At 42.9% G+C, this 22455-nt stretch overlaps 1 protein-coding gene across 8 annotated transcripts in view; it reads right to left on the bottom strand.

The window, feature by feature from the left end:
- Positions 1-22455, bottom strand: part of FSIP1 (fibrous sheath interacting protein 1) — a 146233-nt gene that overhangs the window by 27467 nt on the left and 96311 nt on the right. For 3 of the 8 annotated variants that reach the window (XM_089521985.1, XM_089521984.1, XM_089521983.1), the window contains exons 9-10: positions 12595-13114; positions 4787-6423 (exon numbers count right to left, since the gene is read on the bottom strand). In XM_089521985.1, the coding sequence (XP_089378111.1) occupies positions 6389-6423; positions 12595-13114 (555 nt within the window). In that variant the 3' untranslated portion in view covers positions 4787-6388. Of the gene's footprint in view, positions 1-4786; positions 6424-12520; positions 13115-22455 lie in introns of those variants that run through there. The other 5 variants (XM_089521982.1, XM_089521981.1, XR_016280975.1 and 2 more) reach the window with 4 other exon arrangements.

Raw genomic sequence — 22455 nt, 5'->3', positions numbered from 1 at the left:
GTAGTTAACATAAAAAACTTCTCTTAGAATACTCAAACCTAGGCTCATCCCAAGGAAGCTGAATAGTGAAAGATTTAGGATAGCCAAAAGAAGTATTTCTTCACACAATACAGATAAGCCAAGGAATTTGCTACAGCATGATGGCAGTCAACTTGGATGACTTTAAAGGGGGATTGGATAAATTCATGAGGGCTACATATATATGGTAGGATAGTCTTATACTGTATATCTTCCAGTTTCATAGGCAGTGTCCTTCTCAGGACTGGTTGATGGGGAACATGACCAGGAAAATAATATTGTCTCTATAGTTCTGCTTTTCAAAGGCACCTGTTAGAAGAAAATGCTGCATGAGATAAGCCTTTGACGTCATGCAGCCTGACTCTTCCTGTGTTCTTTTGTAGTCCTGCCTTCACCCTGCTTTAATAATAATTGTGAAGGGGAAAGGACTCCTAATGATAACGTAAATTAGCATACTTTAGAACCCACAAGGAAAAGTAATAAATGACCCATAAACTGCAAATTCAAAGTACATGAAGGAGCTGTATTTGACTATCATCACTAAATTAGGATAAAAGAGAGAATGAGAGACAGAGGGAGAGAGAAGCTCTTTAAAACTAACAAGAACACTTAAACATGGAATCAATACTGCACAATGTACTGATAATTTAATGGAATTTAATTATTGTATTGCATAATCTGATGCCCAAGTAGCCAAAACTGATCTCCACTGTAGCTCAACCAATGATTGTTTTCCAGATAAATTTGCAAGTCAGGAAGCTTAAGGAAAAGCTGACACTTAGGCTGACTCATAAATTTGTTTATTAGGGGGTAGATATTTGCTAAGTAGAGATTAGAAATGTAGAGATAAGCTGGGACAGGTTCATACATTTGCCCATTAGAGATTAGAAATGTAAGGTGTGAGCTGACAAGGCTGTAGTGGCATCTGTGAAATTGAAGGCATTGGAAAACTCTGGACTTTCCAATGCATTTAAAGACAATGGGTCTAAAGAGACATAATTCTGCAGCTGCATGCCACATCTGCCCTTTGTCCTTATTTCACATCTTATTTTGCAAGATACCACACAGTCCATGGGATGTGGTAGAAAATCTTGAAAATGGACCTGCAAGCTTGTGGAGATTTGGGGGAAAGATTTTGAAAGAAATAATAACCATCACAGCAGCCTCCATCCTGCATGAAGAGTGAAATGTAAAACATGAAAGAGCTTATTACACAATAACATATTTTGCAGAAGATATCCCCTTAATCTTACTTTTCCTACATACTGTATACCCTGCCTTTTCCCCAATATATGGACTCAAGTTGGTTAACATCTAATTTAAAAAGTATGGTTTAAAAATGATATAAAATCATTTTAAAAGTATAAATATAAATAATCAGTGGGCTCAAAGGAATGCCAATATTGCCTCTGTCTACTACCAGGTGGTTTCCCTCAACTGGATATTAGTGTTTCAGTAGGTGGGATGAGGTGAGATCCCTTAATGGAATATGACCTATCAAAGCAGGGGGACTTACAGTATAGGGCTTCTTATCTAACAATTATGATTAGAAGGGGTCAGTGGTTACAGAACAAGTCATATATATTTGATTTACTAAGTAGCTTACTTCAGCAGTTGGGTTCTGACCTAACACAGAAAACAGGAACTTAATGTGGTGATCTGGGTCAATGAGAACATGTTGCACTGTGGAAGACCTTTGTGACTAAGGGTACACCATCCTGTGTTTATGAATAACGTCCTACATAGAGACTGTATCAATCAAGATAAATTAACTTCTCTAACTAGGTGAAATGTGAAGGAAAATGAATGCCCAGATATAAACTTGCAATTTATGCAAAATAGTTATTTCTTCTTGATCAACAATCCTGCACACAATTTTAAAATAAAGTATAATGCTGCATATAGTCTTGCTGTAGCTAAAAGGAGAATAAAAGATCACAAAGAAAAGAGGAAAGTAGAAAAGATTGAATGGCTATAAAGATATCTATCACTGCTTTATCATAATCATGCACGTGCTGTATTCATCAACTAAATGCCACCAAATATCATTCTAGGTTCTGTCTTCATGTTTATAAGACTAAGAATCTCTTACCATGTAAAAGACATGGTAAGAGATTATTAATACAACTGAGCTGAAATTTTGCTACTGAAATTGGAATAGAATCCGTACATTCTGTCATCCAAACCAACAATATTTTGCAACTTTTGGATCTGCAGTTGTTGATATTTAAACAAGTAACATCACTATACAGCAGCTTCTTCAGCACATTCCACTGCTTGGGTGATCGCTGCCAGGCTTCTGTTTCTCTGATTAAAACAAGACAAATATGTGTCTGCTTTTTTCTCCTTTACTTGGCCAAACTGCCATGTGCCCTTCTGTTGATCTGCCAAAGCCTCTCCCTGCTCTTAGGACATCCTGTACCCACAGGTTCCAACCTGTTCCATTTCCATTGGAGTTTAATACCTGTTCCATCAGTTCATTCACCTGGCTTCTCCTCTTAGATTGTGTTGCTTTATGCCATTCTGGTTTGTAAAGCAGAGAGGTTGAGACCATTTCAAAGAACTTTAAAAATAATAATAATAACCCATACAACTCAAATTGAAAAGTCCACAGGAAGACACATGATTCACAAACAAATGCTGAAGAAATTGATTTGGCTACCTATCAGATACACAACCAGTCTATGTGATTTCCATTACACATTAGGGGAACCATGTTATATGTCTGCAATGTGGAATATGTCTGCATCTTGGCTAGTCCCATACAGCACTACTCCTTGTCCAGTGTATTCAGTTACCATATGGTTCATCTCATGATAGTGCCCATAAATCTGCAAACAGAGTCAAATATTAATAGGGTAGATAATTTAGAGCAAGTATCATTTACATTTTAGCTACAGTGTTCTTCTCACATTGTCACTCTCACATACCCTCCAGCATTTCACAGATGAAAACCAGGGCATGGTCAAGATGGCAGCAGTTATTAATGAGAAAGAGCACACAAGACAGGAGAGGCTGCAACAGTTTGCTTTTGCCTAAGCCTACCAGGAAGGACAAGATTTCATCCCCCTTTCCTCTCCCATCACTGAGTTAATTGAGTGCAAACTATTTTTGAACTTTGAACTCAGTTTGCAGCAATTAAAGCAAGCTGAAAACAAAGGAGTAAAGTGGGAGGATGAGAGAAAAAAGGAAAAATTTGAAAAACAGATTAAAATGTTGGACAATACAAGATTAATTGGGATTTTTCAAATTGGGACAATTGGAGGACATGCTTTGAGTACAAGGTATAACTTATTGTTTGTTGTTATCTGCCCTCAAGTTGGCCACAACTCATGGTCACCCTGTGGATGAGGCATCTCCAAGACCCCCTGCCATCAACTGCTAAGCTCAGGTCCTCTAAATTCAGGCCTGTGAACTCCCCAATTGAGTCTATCCATCTAGCATGTGATCTTCCTCTTTCTACTGCTTTCCACTTTTCTTAGCATTATTGCCTTTTCTAATGATATATGCCTTCTCGGGATGTGGCCGAAATACGATAGCCTCAATTTCATCATAATCTTCCAGGGAGGGTTCGGGTTCTTTGGTTCTAGGACCCATTTGTTTGTCTTTTGGTCCATCCATGGTACCTTCAGCACTCTTCTCCAGCACCACATCCAAAATGAGTTATTTTCCTCCTATCAGTTTTCTTCACTGCCCAGCTCTCACATCCACATAGGGTGGTGGATAGGTAATACAATTGATTGGAGGATTCTAACTTTAGTGTTCAGTTGTATATCTTTATACTTTAGGATCTTATCTAGTTCTTTCATGGCTGCCTTTCCCATTCCTAGTCTTTTTCTCCTTTTATATTGCTGTTCTGTTGTAGTAAGGTGGAGGTAGAGACTGGGAGAGTTGGGAGGGCTAAGGAGGACCAGGTGGAGGAAATGAGGAAAGAACCCCAGGAGGAGGAGCCAGAGGAGCAGAGGGCGGGCTGTCCAGAGAATATAAGGAAGGAGGAGACAGCTTGCGTGGGGAGAGGGAGAAGGCGCGGAAGAGGGGGACGCGGTGAGGCGGTCGAGTTAAGAGGAGGAAAGGTAATTCAAAGTCCCCAGAGAGTGGGAAGGCCCGTCTCTCTGGTAGGGAAAGCCAGCCCTCGGAGGCCAGGCCCACATGAGACTGTTAGGCTGGTCGACCCTCGAGTGGAAGGGGACTTTGCCTATCCCGGAGAAGGTGCCTGGCGTCGACGGGACCAAGGGAGTCTCGAGGGTGAATGGTGGGACCCAAAGGGAGGAGCCTGGGAACAAGGCCCAAGACCCCAAGATTGGGAAAAGGCAGATAGGGAAGCCTTGGAGAAACACGTGGGTGGAAGGAGAGGCGGGGAGCACGCCTTGAACCAGGACGAAGAGCCCACTGAAGACTTGCCCCAGGCGACTTGCTAAAGAGGGAACTTATGGACACTTCTTTTCTTTGCCTGTTTGGCTGTTACCTTGTTTGTTGCCAATAAAGGCGTTATTGTTGCTGCAATTCGGTACTGGAGGAAAGTTTGTTTCCCACGTGGAAAGGAGTGCCCTCCATTGTTTTCCCACCATGCAACCTGCTGCGCCGGCCCCGCCCACATCTGTATGTTGCTACCATCACCTCAATAGTATCATATTGATAGTAATGGCTACTAGATTTCAATTTAGATTTTTATTTTAAATTCTGCAAATGAGATTTATTATTTGTTTAACATAAAATTAATAAATGTGCATGGCATTGCTGTTAAATTTACTGAAAACTCTATTCCCTTCTCATCCATTTTTATTAATCATCTTTCCAAAACAACACACAAAAATTAGCATGTCTAGACCTCTGTGAGAAGAGAGAAATCAAGTGTTAAAGGACATCTCTTCTAGAGTCCAAGATCTATTTTTGAAATGGAACCCTAAATCAAAAGAGGATTTATTAATATGTCTTCCTTCTTTTTGTTCCAACTGGCAGCAGCTACACCAAATCATAGTATTCTAGAAAGCCCTGGTTAGGGTTGAAAGTCCCCCTTGTACCCTAATGCTGTTTGAGAAGTGTTAAGGTCACAATAATTTTAAAAGGACTTTCTTGTACATTTTATAATTTAATCATGGACAATATAAATGGGAATGGTCAATTTGCAAAAAGGGGATGGGAACTCAACTTAAACATGGTTTCATATGCTGAATGGTTAAAAATTTGGAGATCTCCTCCCTTTAAATCCGAATCAGCTTCTCTTAAAAATGCTCTTTGAAATTGATAAACAAATGGCATCTCACTCCAGTTAAGTTAGTGAAAATTAGAGGTAATATATCTCCCGAGTGGTAGAGGGGTTATGGTTGTATGGATACATTTTTATACAAGATCTATCAATCTTGGCTCTCTGTACTTTCACTTATGCCAGGTACCACCAACCAGTCTTGTCCTTTGTCCTGGGTTATTACTTTTGTCTTTCTTTATTAGTAACAGTAAGAACGTAAAACATAAAGATATAATTTGTTTCCTTCTTGCTATTACTTGTTTGGAGATAGCACAGAATTCAAAGATAGCACAGAAGACTGGCTGTTGGCTTATGGAAAACTGGTGGCAACGAGTCTAGAACACTTTATTAATGGAAAAGTTCTCTGACAGCTCTGCTTCATGTCATACTCCTTTAGAGGAGAAATGATTTCCCTTTTTGACTTTTGCTAATTCTCTACATAGAATATCCCCCTCTGTTATCATCTCAACATTTGAACTTAGGAAATGACATCGTTTCCTGATTTGACTTATCAATTCCAAGGCATATATTGTAGTCATGAATTTTTAACTTTCTTCAATGAATTAATGACTTTCATAACAAGTTCAAATTGGTGGTTTTATATTATGTTTAATGAGCTAAGGTTATATTGTAACTTTTCAAGTTTGTGTTTTTTGTATTCTGTTTTAATTTAAAAAAATAAAAGTTTCAAAGACAAAACACCTGTACTTTTTAGGATCCTAATCTTTGCCTCCGTCTTGATCAAATGACTTTGTAAAAATAATTCTTTCCATATTTGGTTTCTTGGAAGTGAAGAGGAAGTTATTTTCACTTACATAAAGCCAGTGGTATATTCCTTGTAGCGATGCGCCAGGAGCAGCTGCATGTGTGTTGTTTATGTCCAAAGTTCTTTTTGCATGCAAGTTATTCTCAGAAATTAACTCTAATAAACAAAGTATGATTTATTTAGATGGCCAAATGCATCAAGAAAGCAAGACAAAGAGAATTCCCTATGTGACAATTTTTTTACAGAACAATAAATATTCGTAGCTCAGAGATGAATTATGACTTCTGAGATAACCATAATTATGCAACTCAAGAACTGAAGAAATAGATTTTAGTGGTGCTGGTTAAACTGGAAGCATATTACTCTTCATGCACATCTTCAGTTTTCAGCTCATCTGCAGAGAAATAAAAGCATCCCAGGATTACTGTTAGGCTTACTGTACTGAAAAGTATAATGGCGTAATTACAGCGCCGCGACATCAAAATGGTGGTGCCCATGTGTATAGGGTGCTGCCATTTTGACGTACCCAGTACGTCCTAGGGGTGAGGCCTGATTGGATGCTTCGTCCTTGGCCAACCCCTAGGACGTACTGGGGGTGTGGCAAAGCCCCATGTAGAATGGGCCTTTGTTAGACTGAATAGTAATCTGTTTAGGAGTCTGCATGTATTTTGTCAAAGAGCATAATGGTTTGAGTGCTGGACTACATGGTATGGTTTCACTGTGGGACTACAACTCTGGAGACACCATTAATATCATAAATGTTACCCAGATCCTGCATTTTTTAAAATCACTTTGTCAGAATCAAAGCATAATTCCTGTACAATGATAATATTATAGTTGGCCCTCCTTATCCACGGATGTTTCATCCACGCATTCAAGCATCCATAGCTTGAAAATATTTTTTTAAAAGTATAAATTACAAATAACAAACCTTGATTTTCCATTTTATATTAGAGACACCATTTTCCTTTTCCATTATTTTTAATGGGACTTGAGCATCCACAGATTTTGTTATCCATGGGGATTCCTGGAACCAAACCCCAGCAGATAACAAGGGCCCACTGTTTTATAATTTTAATTAATTTCCAATGCAATTTGCAGATAAATTGGTTCATTCTACTACTCCTTCCCACCTCAATCCAAGGAGGCTTCCTGGTCCTAAACCAGTGCCTGTATTCAGTAATGGACTGGATGAGGACAAACAAGTTGAAACTTAATCCAGACAAGACAGAGGTGCTCCTGGTCAGTCGGAAGGCAGATCGGGGAATATGGATCCAGCCAGTGTTAGATGGGGTCACACTCCCCCTGAAGATACAGGTTCGCAGTTTGGGGGTACTCTTGGACTCAGCTTTGAACCTGGAGGCCCAGGTCTTTGCTGTGACCAGGAGTGCTTTCGCACATTTAAAACTTGTACGCCAGCTGCGCCCGTTCCTTGAGAAGCCGGATTTGGCCACAGTAGTACATGCCTTGGTTACATCCCGTTTGGACTACTGTAATGGGCTTTACATGGGGCTGCCTTTGAAAAGTGTTTGGAAAATTCAGCTGGTTCAAAGAGCTGCTGCTAGGCTATTAACAGGGGCAGATTACAGAAACCATACAATGCCCCTGTTGAAACTGTTGTGGCTTGTGTACTGCGCCCATAACCCTTGTTGGGACCTATGGAAATGACACGCAGTGTCCACCACGACCACTTGCAGAGTTCAACCACGTTGACAGGACGCCAAGAAGAAGGAATCTGTGAAGATGTCTTCAACTAATAACGACTCTTACAAGTCTTCACTCTAAACGAGGGTTTTAATCTTCCTTTGCAGTATTTGCAATATAGATATACATAGTGTATTGGACATCCGTCTCTAATACACACTATTTACACCAGCCAACAATAACACAACCTCTGAGGCAGCCACATTAACATATAACCATATCACTGCCTCTCAGTAACAGACACAGCCCACTCTCTGAGGCACCAACTGTCTCTCAGTCACAGACACAGCCCACTCTCAGGCACCAAATGTCTCACTCTCTCTGTGACAGTTGAGAACTGACAGTTAACAGTTACGTCAACATTCCAATGGTACACTGTTTGAATGCTGACACATTAGCTGCCACTGGAACTGTAAATTATCTGCACAACAGCTCCCCCTAGTGGCCACACCAATGTCATTTCCTGACAAAAACAGCTTCATTGGCTGCCAGTTTGTTTCCGGGCACAATTCAAGGTCCTGGTTATTACCTACAAAGCCCTACATGGTCAAGGTCCACACTATTTGGCAGACCGTTTCTCCTGGTATGAACCGGCCCCAACTCTAAGATCCTCTGGGGAAACCCTTCTCTCTCTCCCAACCTCATCACAAACACGGTTCTTGGGGACATGAGAGAGGGCCTTCTCGGTGGCTGCCCCTAGACTCTGGAACTCCCTGCCCAGGGAGATCAGAACGGCTCCCTCCTTGATGGCCTTCCGCCGGCAGGTGAAGACCTACCTGTTCACACAGGCATTTAGGGAATTACTATAAGGACAGGCTGGGATGTTCGATGTTGGACCAGTTTAAAAATTCTTTTCAATGTACTTTTTATTTTATTGTACTATTTTTTTTAATACTGTGAAGCCGCTCTGAGTCCCAGTCCTGCAAAAAGAACGGGCTACAAATAAATACATAAATAAATATTTTAACTGTTTCAAATTTTACTGAAATGTGTTGTTGTTTTTTAATCTGTGAGCTGTCTTGGGTCCCTTCAGGGACAAAGATGGCATATAAATCAAATGAAGTGAAATAAGTAAACAAACATGATCATACTGATAAGAATCCAACCTGAAACTCTGGGTGACTTCACTAAGAAGTTTCATGTAGGTGGTAAAGAACATCTTGGACAAAATTAAGCCTAAACCACTCCACACACCACAGCCCATGAGACAGAACTTTGATATCTGAGTATCATCTTCAACCACCTATTCTCTAGAAAAACCATGATGAATGGATTCAAAAGCTACCAATAAATAGAATAAAATCAAAATGTGTTTCCCTGTTCCTATCCATCTCTAGTGTTAAGTCATCCAACAAGGTGACCAAGGAAATTTCAGTCCAATACAGGGCACATGCCCTATACGCAGGCTTGCCATCCACGGCTTTAGGTTTACACAGACGGCAAGCCCCAGATGTTACAATGGGGGGAGCGGGCAACCATTGAAAAGAATGGGACTTGAAGTCCTGTGTCTTTTGCCATACGTGAGGGGGCAGAATGGAGCCCCTGCATATACAAAGGGCCGAATGTAACTGGAATATAATTCTGACGTTTTAAGATGCTAGAGATTTGGGAACTCAGGGAAACTTTCACTGAGGAGCAGAATTCTTATTTGGGAATCAAGGTCCTTCATTTTGCCTCTCCATAGCTTATTTAGAAATGGGATTCATTTATTTAGAAATGGGGCTGTTTTAGTTTATGGAGGCTAACATCTTCTTTAGAGATTTTGTCACCTCCTTGACCCAGTTCTGTTGTGACAGATTTAATAAGCCATAAAGGGCAGGGTTTCAGAGCACACATAATCAAGCTCATAATGCCAAGAATCTCAACAATGTCCATAGGTTGAAGAAACACAAATCTATCAATAAGAACTTGATTTGATGGAATCCCAATTACTATCAGAACAGACTGTGTTCCAACTATGATATTTATGTCAGAACAGATGTGAACCAATTTATCTGTAAATTGCATTGGAAATTAATCATAGCAGACAATCAAAGTTAAGGCCCTTTAACCATTTGGAAAATTTCCAATGGACAGCACTGAACAGATGGAGTGGTGGCCGTGAAAATGTTATACACACTAAATAGAGAATGCTGCATTATTATCCAATTATTATCTTCTATAAAGATATAACCTAACAGAAGACTGAATTTAAACTTAAGAGGGCTACATTTAACAGTTAAACTCTGAAGACTGCTTAGTTCTACAGGCTTCTGACACTTTTCTTCCTTAACCAGAATTCTATGTACAGTAGTCCCTCCACATTCACTGAGGTTAGGGGTGAATGACCCTTGTGAATGTGGGGAAACCGCAAATAAGAAAAAACAACACTTTTTTTTACCTAAGCAAATACTTCTCCAAGAATCTCCAGGTCCTTCAGTATAACTCTATAATCAACATTTGCCAGAAGTTTATCACAAAATAATGCTGGAAGATCTACAAATGCCTAGAGAAGTGTTTTCTTTAGGAACGTCTAGGTTTTCCAGCACAACTCTATGGTCAACTTCTGGCAGAGTTGCCCTGGAGAACCTAGAGATTCCTAGAGAGAACATATTAATCAAAACTGCAAATAATCAAATCCACAAAAGTCAAAGCCTCAGATGTGGAGGGCTGACTGTACTTTCTTCTGAAACAACTTTAAATCTTGTGTTCAAAAAATGTTGCAGGATAGGAAGTTGCTATTTGAAGAGAGAAAAAAGAAGTCTTTCTGGATGCACAAAAGGTCAAAGGGGATTAGGGTTAACATACATATATGAATGAATCTCTAATGACTCCTGTGTACTATAACACTATTGTCCTGTCCTCCTTCTTCCCTGTCTGTAGCACATTCCCCTATCCTTCTGCTTCACTGTCTGTTACCAGAGTCTGAACCTGGGTCCTCGAAATAAAGCATGACAATTATGTTTGGAATAAAGCAGTGATTCTTAACCTGCTTGGGTTTGTGATGTCTGCAAAGACTGGAAGGCTACTCAACTTACCCCGTTAGCATGAAATGCTTCTTTAGGATCTTTTATTCTACATTTCAAGCAGGATTCATTGTATTGTGGTTAGTTTCCTAATGGACATAGAACTGTTTGCTCTTACATTTGTTAGTCATTGCTAAGTTGCTGATATTTCAAATACTGCTGTAAGTTATTACTCAGAGTTAGCCAATTAAAAGAGTGGTGACAGCTTTTGTGGCCCTGAGATTAGAACAAAATAAGCCAATGCTACATGTATTAACAGTCAGGCACACTCTGTTCTCAGAAGGGTGACGTGCAAGGAGGGAGGAGTTTTGGTTTCATGCATAACATTTCGATTACAAATGCTTACGTAAGCAAAAAGTTCTACAAATGCTCGGCGTTTTCAAAATAAAATTGTCCATCTTGACCACTCTGAGCTCTTGTTTGGACTAGGTGCCTCAGTGGCCAGGACTGGAACGCTTTGGCCAGTGCTGTGCGTTTCTTCCTAACCAGATTTAGGGCTCGTCCCAGCTCCGTGTCTTATCTGGAACGACACGGTGAGGCTAATGTTTGGTCCCTCCCAACATCCTCCCCCACGTGACAGAAGCCCAGGCAAAGGCTGGTTATCTGGACCTAAGTGTTGCCAGTGATGTGGCCACTTTGCTGTGGGGAGGAGGTGGGATTAGCTGGCAGCCAGACAGTCTGCCTTTATCCTTCTCTCCCTCTTTATAATTCCCTCCCCTCCTTTCCAGCTGGGAGCTGTGCAGTCTCCCATCAGAAATACTTCAAACCCACCCACCCCCTTTTTTGTCTTCTTCATCAGGACAGGAGGAAACCGAGATGGAGCTGCACGGGGAGCAGAGTTATTGACTTCCATGTGCACAAGTCCCTTTTTGGACAGTGCTTCGTGATCCCCTGCTTCTGGGGAGTAGAGTTCAATCCCCTCTAGCTGCAGAACACATTGACAGCAACACTCAAGCCAAGACAGCCATCTGTTGCCTTGGTTCCTATCACATGGCTGCTCTGCTGTCACTCAGCTGCACAGTCTACCACTTGGCAATGCCATTCTATAGAGTGGCAATGTGACAGGAACCAAGGTGAAGGCTGGCTCCAGCCACAAACTAACATGAAAAAACAAGGGGAAAGTCTTCCCTTCCCCGCCTGTACCTCTGACAATGGTGTAATGTGTTAATGGTTCAGTGTTCAATTATTTATTTGTTTGTTTGTATGGGTTTTAAATCTTGAGTTAAGTCTTGGGGTCTGCAGCAAAAAATATATTTAAAGGGGATCTTTAAAAATATTTAAAGGTTAAGAACCAATGGAATAAAGCATTCAGTTCTATATATTACTATTGCTGTTGTTGCTGTATAAAGTAAAACTGCCAGACAATTATGTTTTACTAGGAACTATAAGTGGAAATATATTTGTCAGCTGTATATTATTCCTCAGCAATGCTACCAGTTCAGGTTGGGTGGGGTTTTTTGGTTTCGAGTTTTTGTGTTAAAGATGCACTCAGTTGACCTTTGGTTCCTTTTGCACAATTTCACTGACACAAAGAACAAAAGGAACATGCTTGCTGATTATTAAAGACCTAATTCACGTGTGTATGTCCAACTTTATTGCTAGTTGACATAATCAATCATTATTTTAGTACTTTTTCTAAGAGAACTAATCTTGCAGCTATTTATGTCAGTTCAAGAATGTCAGGAAACATTTTGAAATTTTGTGTTATTTCTGGCATCATTTTTGTGTCTTATGAAAGGGCCTTTTGCCCCATCAGTATAATCAAAATACATTAGTGCATACCTTTGGTGAGAACCTGCTTCAGCTTTTAAAACCATAATCAAAAGCTTATTCCAAAGGTTTATTAAGAACCTCACCTCCTCCAGTTTTCAGTGGTATGCTAGGAATGTTGACATCTGTGGATAGTTCATTGTTCATGCTGATACAATAAAAAGGTTCATCAAGAAAGGAGGGTTTCTTTGGCTTGTCTGTGCTCAGAGCTTTTGACATGTAGTAGCCTTCAGAGCTAGTATTATGTGCTGTCTCCTCTTGGGTTTCTTGGTTATTTTCTTTTTTCTCTCTCAGGTGAGATTCCATCAAAATTTTGCTGAGATTAGAGTCAGAGGTTTCCATCACATGCATCAAATCTGCATCTTCATGTTCGGCTCCAACCACCTCTTGGTTTTCTACCACTGTCCCACTTTGGACATCATCTAATATTTCATTCCTGGAGTCTGGAATGGAGTTTTCTAGTAGGTCACAACAGGGAGTAATTCTCTCAAGGAAAGATCCCTGAGATTTTGTCAGGGCAAGGTTGTCTTCTCTTCTTGGGTTTTGCATACATGCTTCTAGAAGGGCATTAAGCTGCTCTTCTGAGAGATAAGGCAGTACATCAGGCTGGAAAAACAAAACAAGGAAACAATTCTTCCTGCCAAAATGAACCTCGAAACAAAGTCTCATAAAATAGCTTCAATAACCCAAACAACAAATAGAAGCATTAATCTCTGCTACCAAACAGTGGAGGCTCAGCTTCCAAAATGAAGGAAAACTGCCAGACAATGAACCAAAAAGGTTTCAGTCTGATCCATAACTGAAAATACACCTGTCATCTAATTTTATTTCTTTCAAAAATACATGAGTAAACTTGATACCAGCCTAATCCACAGAATTTATAAGAAACAACTATTCACAAAATCACACACAAATATCTTGTTGACAATATGAAGACATGATTTCCATTGTGCCAGTGGTGAAAAAATAAGAAAGAAAAAAGACCCTGAGCCAGAATGAGATCAATGCTTTCCCCTTTTATGGGCTTCACAAAGCCCCAAAAGCACATGTGTAAAATACAGTTTCTATAATCAGAAATTTGGCCACACAATCACATGAAGGAACTGTAGGGCAATGCTACCATTTTTATTTAGGACAACTGTAGGTAATTCCAATGATTATCATAGATCATAGAGAAACTGGGAGAAGATATGAAGACCAGGAACAGAATTGGAGAATGAATTTTCCTTTGTTACTATAACCTGATTGCATAGTTCTCAAAGCTATGAGGGGAGGAGATGAGTCACTTTTGCACTTTGCTCGTCTTTGCTTGCTTCTGCACTATATATCCTTTGGAAATCCAACTTCCACTGACCTCACCCTAGGGTGAGGTGCACCTCAGTCCAGCAGCTCTCCATAGCTAATCATGGGGAACTGGACTCCTGGCCAAAGGACAGTCTGGGTAGAATGAATTTTTAGGAGCCAGTTCTACCATTGGATGCAAAGTAATACTGGACTCCATCACTTAAAGGGCTAGACTGCTTTTCCACTGTATAGCATCTGTTGCATCATTTACTACCAAGAAATCTTTTTTTTTTTTTTTTTTTTTTTTTGCAGTAACAAATGTCAGTGTTTGGTATCAAATGAAGTCTTGAGGAGGCATAGAACTACTTGCAGTTCTTGAACTTAAAAACTCACACAATCAAGAAAAAAAAGAATAAAACATATTAAAGGCATCATTGAAAAATTGGCCATAAGAGCCAGCATAGCAACCATCAAAATTCGAAGATCAGATCAAACAGATGGGGCTGAAGTACTACCTAACTACTGAAAGTGAGCAAGGCTTGTAGATCTTCTCAAGCAGGACATTTAATCATTCTAGTACCATTCAGTAAAAGGCATTTTAAATACCCTGTAGAATCATAGAGTTGGAAGAAACCACAAGAGCCATCCAGTCCAACCCCTTGCCATGCAGGAAATCTAAATCAAAGCATCCCCGACAGATGGCCATCCAGCCTCTGTCCTGGTCTTATCTATATGGTTTTACTATATATGCTATGGAGGAACTGTACACGTCATATACTATTTGGATATTCCCTTAAAAGTGGTAAAATGCAGGTGCTAACACTTAGCTCTGTATCCTGCTCTGAAACCAGTTACAAATGGGTCGAAGAAATATGTGTCATCCACGAATGCCTAGAGTTGGAAGGCAATTGCCTTCTTGATCACTTTGACCAAAAAAGCAAGATTTGATAGTGCTCTGTAATTATTAAGGTACAGAGAATCCACGGAGGGCTTTTCAGCAGTGGCCTAACCCTCTTTAATAGGGGTTTAAGAAGAAAAGGTTGCTTACCTGTAACTGTAGTTCTTCTAGTGATCATGTGTGCCCTCACACATATGGGTCTGTGCCTGTGCAGAGATCACCAACAGATTCTTTCAGAGTTAAGTAGCTTGGTGGGAAATACTTCGCACCCACCACCTATCACACATGCTTGAGCCTGCCAAGCTACCTCTTCTTCAGTTTTGAATCCGCAGAAGACAGGGACCTTAAAAAGAGGGGAGGCAGTAAGGGTTGTGTGAGGGCACAGATGACCACTGAAAGAGCTACAGTTATAGGTAAACAACCTGTTCTTCTTCTTCATGGTCTCTGTACCTCACACATACGGGTGACCGAAAAGCTTACCCTAAAACTGACATCTGCCCTAGATCTGCAGTCCAGATGCTAATGCTGAATAAAGGTCGAGGGCTGTGACTGAGTGGCTGCTTTGCATAGATTAGGTAATGAAGCTCCATTTATGAGAGCAGTTGAGGATATGACAGCCCTGTTGGAGTTGACCCTCAGGCCCGTTGCTATAGACCATTTGGCCCTTTCACAAGCCAGACATATGGTCTGAATGATCCATTTTGAGAATTTTGGGGGAGTCACAGATTCTTTTCTGGTGCCTCCATGACAGATAAAGAGAGGAGCAGAATGCAGCCAATCTCTGAGCGTAAAACACCAAAGCACAGTGAACACTGAGGCAGTGCAGTGACTTCTCAAGAGGAGATTGTGGGTTAGGGTAGAAAGTCAGAAGCACAATGTCCTGATTGAGATGGAAGTAGGAGACCACTTTAGGGTAGGAAGGAGATGTCAGGTCAGAGGACCACTTTGTCTTGGTGGAAGACAAGGAAGAGTTCATCACAGCAAAGAGCTGTGAGTTCAGAAGCCCTCCCGGCAGAGGTGATGGCTACTAAGAAAGCTGTTTTGAGTGTGAGAAGGTGAGGATCGGAAAATGCCGTTGGTTCGAAGGGTCAGTGCGTCAGCTGAGAGACGACCAGTGACAATGACCATGGAGGAACAAAATTGCCACCATTTATAGTTGTAGGCTCTGTTCATGGAGTCCTTTCTAGCTGCCGAAAGGACACAAAGACATTCAGCGGCCATTACGACCCTATCCCCTATGTAGAGAGTCTGAGATATGGATGTCAGGGTGTAGGACTTAGCCTCCAGAGTGTGTGAGGAGGTCCGGTTGAATAGGTAGGGTCATGTACCATGCACTGGACAATTGAAGGAGTGGTGCAAACCAAGGTCATCTCAGCCAAAAAGTATTAGTATAGCATTGGCCTTGTCTGCTGCTACCTTCACTATCATCCTGGAGACCAGGGGGAACGGAGGGAACACGTAGATGGGACATTGTGACCATAACAGGAGGAATGCATTTCCCAAGGATTGCTGGGGCTTGTCCAGCCTGGGAGCAGAATTGTGGAAATTTGGTATTGAGGTCCGTCGCAAACAAGTCTATCACCAGCTGGTCCCACTGGAGTGTGATAAGATGGAAGGCTTCGTTCAAGAGTGTCCATTCACGATGGACGAGTGACACATGGCAGATAGCTCTAGACAGTACCTTAGACGTGCAGTACACAGCATGCCTAGCAGAATGGATCTGCTTTGCAGCCAATGCTTGAGCTTCTTGATAGAAGGACATGGTGGCATTACGTTGTTCATCTGGAAGATTGGGAACAAAGGCCACCATTCTGTCACACAAGAATTTCTGATAGGCAGCCATGCATGTTAGTGACCTTGATGGAGAGGGAAGCAAAGGAATAAAGCCTGTGCCCAAAACCATTATGGTGTCTACCTTCTTTGGGCCTTCCCCAAGGGCAGGGGTCGGCAACCTCCGGCCCGTGGGCCGGATCTGGCCCGCGGGCGCCTTTCCGCCGGCCCCCGGTCCCTCCCGCCGCCGATTTCGGCAGCTTCGGCCGCCATTTTGAAGGGCAAAATGGTGGTGCCCATTAAGAGGCCCACTGCGGCCTCCGGAGCCCTGAAACGGGGCTCCAGGAGCCGCAACGGGCCTCTGGGAGGCCCGCTGCCATCGCTGGGGCCCTCCAGGAGGGCTCCGACAGCAGCAGCGGGCCCCTGGGAGGCCCGTTGCCATCGCTGGGCCCTCCAGAAGGGCTCCGACGGCGGCAGCGGGCCCCTGGGAGGCCAGTTGCCATCGCTGGGGTCCTCCAGGAGGGCTCCTGCAATGGCAGCGGGCCTCCCAGAGGCCCGTTGCCTTCGCTGGGGTCCTCTAGGAGGGCTCTGACGGCGGCAGCGGGCCCCTGGGAGGCCCGTTGCCGTCGCAGGGTCCCTCCAGGAGGGCTCCTGCGATGGCAGCGGGCCTCCCAGAGGCCCGTTGCCTTTGCTGGGGTCCTCCAGGAGGGCTCCGACGGAGGAAGCGGGCCCCTGGGAGGCCCGTTGCCTTCGCTGGGGCCTCCAGGAGGGCTCCGACGGCGGCAGCGGGCCCCTGGGAGGCCAGTTGCCATTGTTGGGCCCTCCAGGAGGGCTCCGACGGCGGCAGCAGGCCCCTGGGAGGCCAGTTGCCGTCGCTGGGGCCCTCCAGGAGGGCTCCTGCGACGGCAGCGGGCCTCCCAGAGGCCAGTTGCCTTTGCTGGGGTCCTCCGGGAGGGACCCGACAGCGCCAGCAGGCCCCTGGGAGGCCTGTTGCCTTCGCTGGGGCCTCTAGCAGGGCTCCGACGGCGGCAGCGGGCCCCTGGGAGGCCCGTTGCCGTCGCAAGGTCCCTCTGGGAGGGCTCCGGCGACAGCAGCAGGCCCCTGGAAGGCCAGTTGCCGTCACTGGGGCCCTGTAGGAGGGCAGCGGCAGCGGGCCCCTGGGAGGCCAGTTGCTGTCCCTTGGGCACTCCAGGAGGGCTCCTGCGACGGCAGCGGGCCTCCCAGAGGCCCGTTGCCTTCGCTGGGGTCCTCCAGGAGGGCTCCGGCGGCGGCAGCGGGCCCCTGAGAGGCCAGTTGCCGTCGCAGGGGCCCTCCAGGAGGGCTCCGATGGTGGCAGCGGGGCCCTGGCATCAGGGGCCAGCAAAGACGGGGAGGCCTCCAGCGCTGGCGGTCCCCGCCGGCTCTTTCCTGGCCTCTGACAGGGCCTGGGGCCCCATCAGGGGCCGGCAAAGAGGAGGTGGCCTGGCCCCTGGGGGTGGAAGCTCCACCCCCGGCACGTGGCCCCGCCCCCAGGGGTGGAAGCTCCACCCCCCGGCTTCGGCCCCCCCAGTTGTCTGAGGGACACCAACCCGGCCCCCCGGCTCAAAAAGGTTGCCTACCCCTGCCCAAGGGCTTCGATTGGTTTGCTTCCACCACAATAGCGTTTGGAGGTGGATGAGTAAATAGGAAAGGCGTACTCTCAGGCTGAATTTTCACAAGTTCTCCAACTTCTTCAATGCAGGAGAAAGAGAGGGAGGTTTTGGCCATGAATTTTTCATGACCTCATGCAAAGTAGGAGTAGAGGAAGGGCAGGAGAAGCAGCATAGAGGAAGCAACATGAGAGCCTACTAACTCAAAAGCAGAGTCCATTACCAGGGTTGGAGGAGACTTGACTTCAATCCTGATTGCTTTGGACATCCTCAGCACAATGTCAAAGAGCAGCTTCATGTCCTCGAATGGAGAGGAGGGTCCAGTCCACAGGAGCTGAGGGAAAAAACATGACTGGGGAAGGTGAAGCAGGTGAGGATGAGTCAGAATCATAACCATTGGACCCAGCATCGATGGATTGGGTCAGAAATTCAGAGATGTGCTGGATGAGAAAGGCCTTGAACCAGGAGAACACTCGGTATCAGAGCAGACACTGCCAGAGTAACAGCATTCAGTACAGATGGCACTGAGGAAGCCAGGTGCAGTATGGACTGCAGAGTCGAAGTTGAGCACAGTACTGAAGGGACCGGGGCCTATGAAACGGCAGGAAGAGAAGGCAGTGGGCGAGAGATGGTTGCCATTGTATGAGGCAGGAGAAGGGGGGGGGGGGTTCTCAGAAGGATTGACTGCCATAGGAATGAAGAAGGCAGAGAATGACCTCTTTGGTACAGTGAAGGTGAGCAGCACTCTTGATGTGGAGATCAAGAGTGACTTCAGTACTGACATGGAGATCGAATTTCCTGTTGGTGGTATAAGGAGGAGACCAGGAGTAGTATGATGTGGCATGCTCCCTCCACAGATCTTCATGTTGGTATTAAGTATGAAACTGACATATAAGCAGAATTTTCTTGGTGTCAGCAGTCCCAAAGAGAAGAAGACACCGATGGCTCCCTGGGATGTGGAGACTGATCACGTCTGTAATACGGAGAGGAAGGCCTCAGTGTCAGAGTGATGGAATGAAGAGCCAATTCTGGAAGTGTACCATGGTATCGAACAACAGATGGAGAAGTTGGAGGACTGACCACCAGGAGCACAGGAGACATCACAGGTGAGGGCAACAGAACATCCTGAGAAGTAGGCGCTAATCTGAGGCGATTGATTCTTTTGGCAGACAGAAAGAAACTGAAGAGGAGGTAGCTTAGTGGGCTCGAGCATGTGCAATAGGAGGTGGGGGCGGGCTATTTCCTGCCAAACTACTCAGCTCTGAAAGAATCCATCGGTGATCTCTGCACAGGCACAGACCCATATGTGTGGGGCATAGAGACCACAAAGAAGAACAGGAAAAAGCCTCAAGCCAGCTGAAATAGCTTTCTGCCTGCTGAAGTGCCCACATGCCAGCTAAATTCCTTCTGCAGGTTAATCTCAGAGATCAGTTAGCATAATGATCTCCTAGCACAGCCACTCTTATATCAGCTGGCAAAACAGCCATAAAAGGGACAGGGAAGAGCAAAGGAAGGAGCCAAATTATGCCAGATCTCAAATTCCCCCAGTCTATGGACACAGCCACTATGCCAGCACAAAGTTAGGACAAGAGCAAGATAGTTCTAAATAATTTTTAATATTCCTAGGCTGGAAAGGGTTTGTATTCAACACAACTTTAGCTGGCCTAATTGTTACTTGTCCCTTTGACATCTTTAGCAGGTAAGATTCTTTTCACAGTTGTTAAAGTCACAGCCCTACTATTCGGAAAAAGATGATGCATTAAATGTGATTTCTAGCCCTTCCCTTAATTTGCAAAAATCAAGTTTGTCAAGAATGTGATAGCTGTGGAAACAATGTCATGTTGGAGCCCCAAAAGGAACCATTTACATGTGTAATGCCATTTTTGTGCCAAGAAAAAAACATTTTGGATTTGCCAGTAATTCTTATAACTAGTTTCTCTCCGCCACAATTGCCTATTCAGTAGATTTAGCTGTAAAAGAACTTCTTAGACCCTCCCTAAGGGGTTTCCTTTCTTCTCATATTTCTTGTTGGCGTCCTTATACAAACAGTCCTTGTCAAAAAGTAAATCAGCTGAAGCAATCAGCACAAGCTGACATTTGGATAAATAATTAGAAGATAGAATTACATTTGTGGTACATTTTTTAATTTTAAATACTGGATTGTAGAAGCATGCTGCAAATGTCCAGAGTTTATGATTTATAAGTTATTTTATTAGAAAATGTACTTTTAAATGTACTGAGGTGTTAAGGGGCAACACTGCAGCAGCTAAAGCTCCCATCCCATTCTTTAATTTCTCTCTTGTCAGCACTAAAATTTACCACCTTAATTGAGTGTTACTGGTGTGACTGTCTTATAGAAGTGCAAAAGCCAGTCAAACACTTTTGGTTTCATTAGGAAAGATCTGAGCTCATGTTTAGCCCTTCCACTGAAATCAATTCAGCTTGATTTCACTGGTCCCCTTTGCATTCGTACTCAGACTTCTGAGTGACCAGCAAAATTCTGCTTTACTGGAAGGAGTCAGGATCGGATGAATAGAAGGATGTTGGGAAAGGAACAGGTAGAATTTGGAGAGGAAAGTGCTAGTGCAAGCTCCATTGTTATGATCTGTGTGAAGCTACTCTTCTGGATTCAGATAAATGATTTGTCACAGCTTATGACAAATGCAGGTTAAACAGAAATCCAACATGTTAGGCATTCCTTATCACTGCATTTCCATGCTAGGTTAGTAGCCAGACATACTGAACTTCAGCTTGGCTTACACCTGTCAAAAGCTCAGAGTCCCCATTGTAAAACAATATTTTCAAAAAGATTAAAAAAGGGCAAAATTGCTATTCCTCAATGCTATTCCTTAATTTATTTTGCCATTTTTATTTTTCTCTTTGAAAAATATCACACTATCTGGACAGCACAAAAAGCCATGTTGCCATTATTTTTTAAATCATGTCTTGATAAATGGTAACAAATGGTAAAGAGCCCGGATGGTGCAGTGGTTAAATGTCTGTACTGCAGCCACTCACTCACAAACCACAAGGTTGTGAGTTCAATAGCAGCCAGGGTTGACTCAGCCTGGCATCCTTCTGAGGTAGCTAAAATGAGTACTCAATATGTTGGAGACAATTAGCTTACACATTGTAAACTGCTTAGTGAGTGCTTAAGTGCACTGATAAGTGGTATAGAAATGTACTTCAATAATAATAATAATAATAATAATAATAATAATAATATTTTATTTGTATCCCACCTCTCCCACAGAATATATACTTGCTATTGCTAATAGAACTTGAGCAGGAGAACTTATATTGTATGGATCTTTACCAATTCTTAGCATTAGATATCATGTTTTTATTTTTATGGGCCTCTACGTTGACTCCACCTTATAATGACTCTAACATACAGTTTTCTTAGCAGGATTTGTTCAGTGAAGATTTGCCACTGCCTTCCTCTTAAGCTGTGAGAGTGTGACTTGCCTAAGGTTACTCCATGAGTTTCTTTTTTCTTTTTTTATTCAACATAGAAATAGTTTACAATTCAATATTATTCTTGATACATATTCCATCTTATTTGTTAAGCAGAATATAACTTTTGTTACCTCTTTAACTTGGTTGATATAAATACCATACTGAATCCTGTTTCCCATGTTATATATGCTCTACTTCTGTATACAAATCAAATATTACTCCCTCAAAATAAATTACTCTATATTTTCTTATAAGAGAGTGCGTTTGTCTTCCCACAATTTTGCAACCTTTTTCCATTTTTTGTCATATTGTTGAAATGAATTATTATTTATATATGCTGATAAAGTATCTAATATAGCTAACTCGTGTAGCTTTGTCACCTATTCCTCTATTGCTGGGACTGAATCAGATTTCCAATATTTTGCAGAGATCAGGCGGGCAGCAGTTATATATAACAATACATTTAACATCTCGTACCAGGTTATCTTCTATTACTCTATGAGTTTCCATGGCTGAGTGGGGATTCAAATCCTGATGTCCCAAAGTCCCTAGTTCAACATTCAAACCACACAACATTGGTTTTATATAATGATCCTTTATGTTACGAATAAGTATTCTAGTTCTCTCAAAAATGCTTTATTTATTACAGCCATATCCTACCTTTATTTTCTACTTTTATTTCTAAGGAATTCAAGGCAAGGAATTCAAGGGTAAGGAACACAAGGCAATGTGCATGATTTTCTACCATCCACTTCATCCTCACCACAAGGTTAGGCTGATAGAGAGGTTGTCTGAAGGTCACCCAGGAACATGAAGCTGGGTCTCCACAATCTTTGTCTGACATTCCAACCACTGCACAAACCTGATTCTATCATGACATTATAGTAATTTATTTTTACTCAGACATG

The sequence above is a fragment of the Sceloporus occidentalis genome, unplaced genomic scaffold, assembly GCF_023333645.1.
Source record: "Sceloporus occidentalis isolate IW3139 unplaced genomic scaffold, rSceOcc1.0.p SCAF_4, whole genome shotgun sequence".
In the NCBI taxonomy this organism is placed as follows: Eukaryota; Metazoa; Chordata; class Lepidosauria; order Squamata; family Phrynosomatidae; genus Sceloporus; species Sceloporus occidentalis.
Note: the sequence above shows the minus strand (reverse complement) of the source record. Positions and strands in the feature narration are given on the sequence as shown.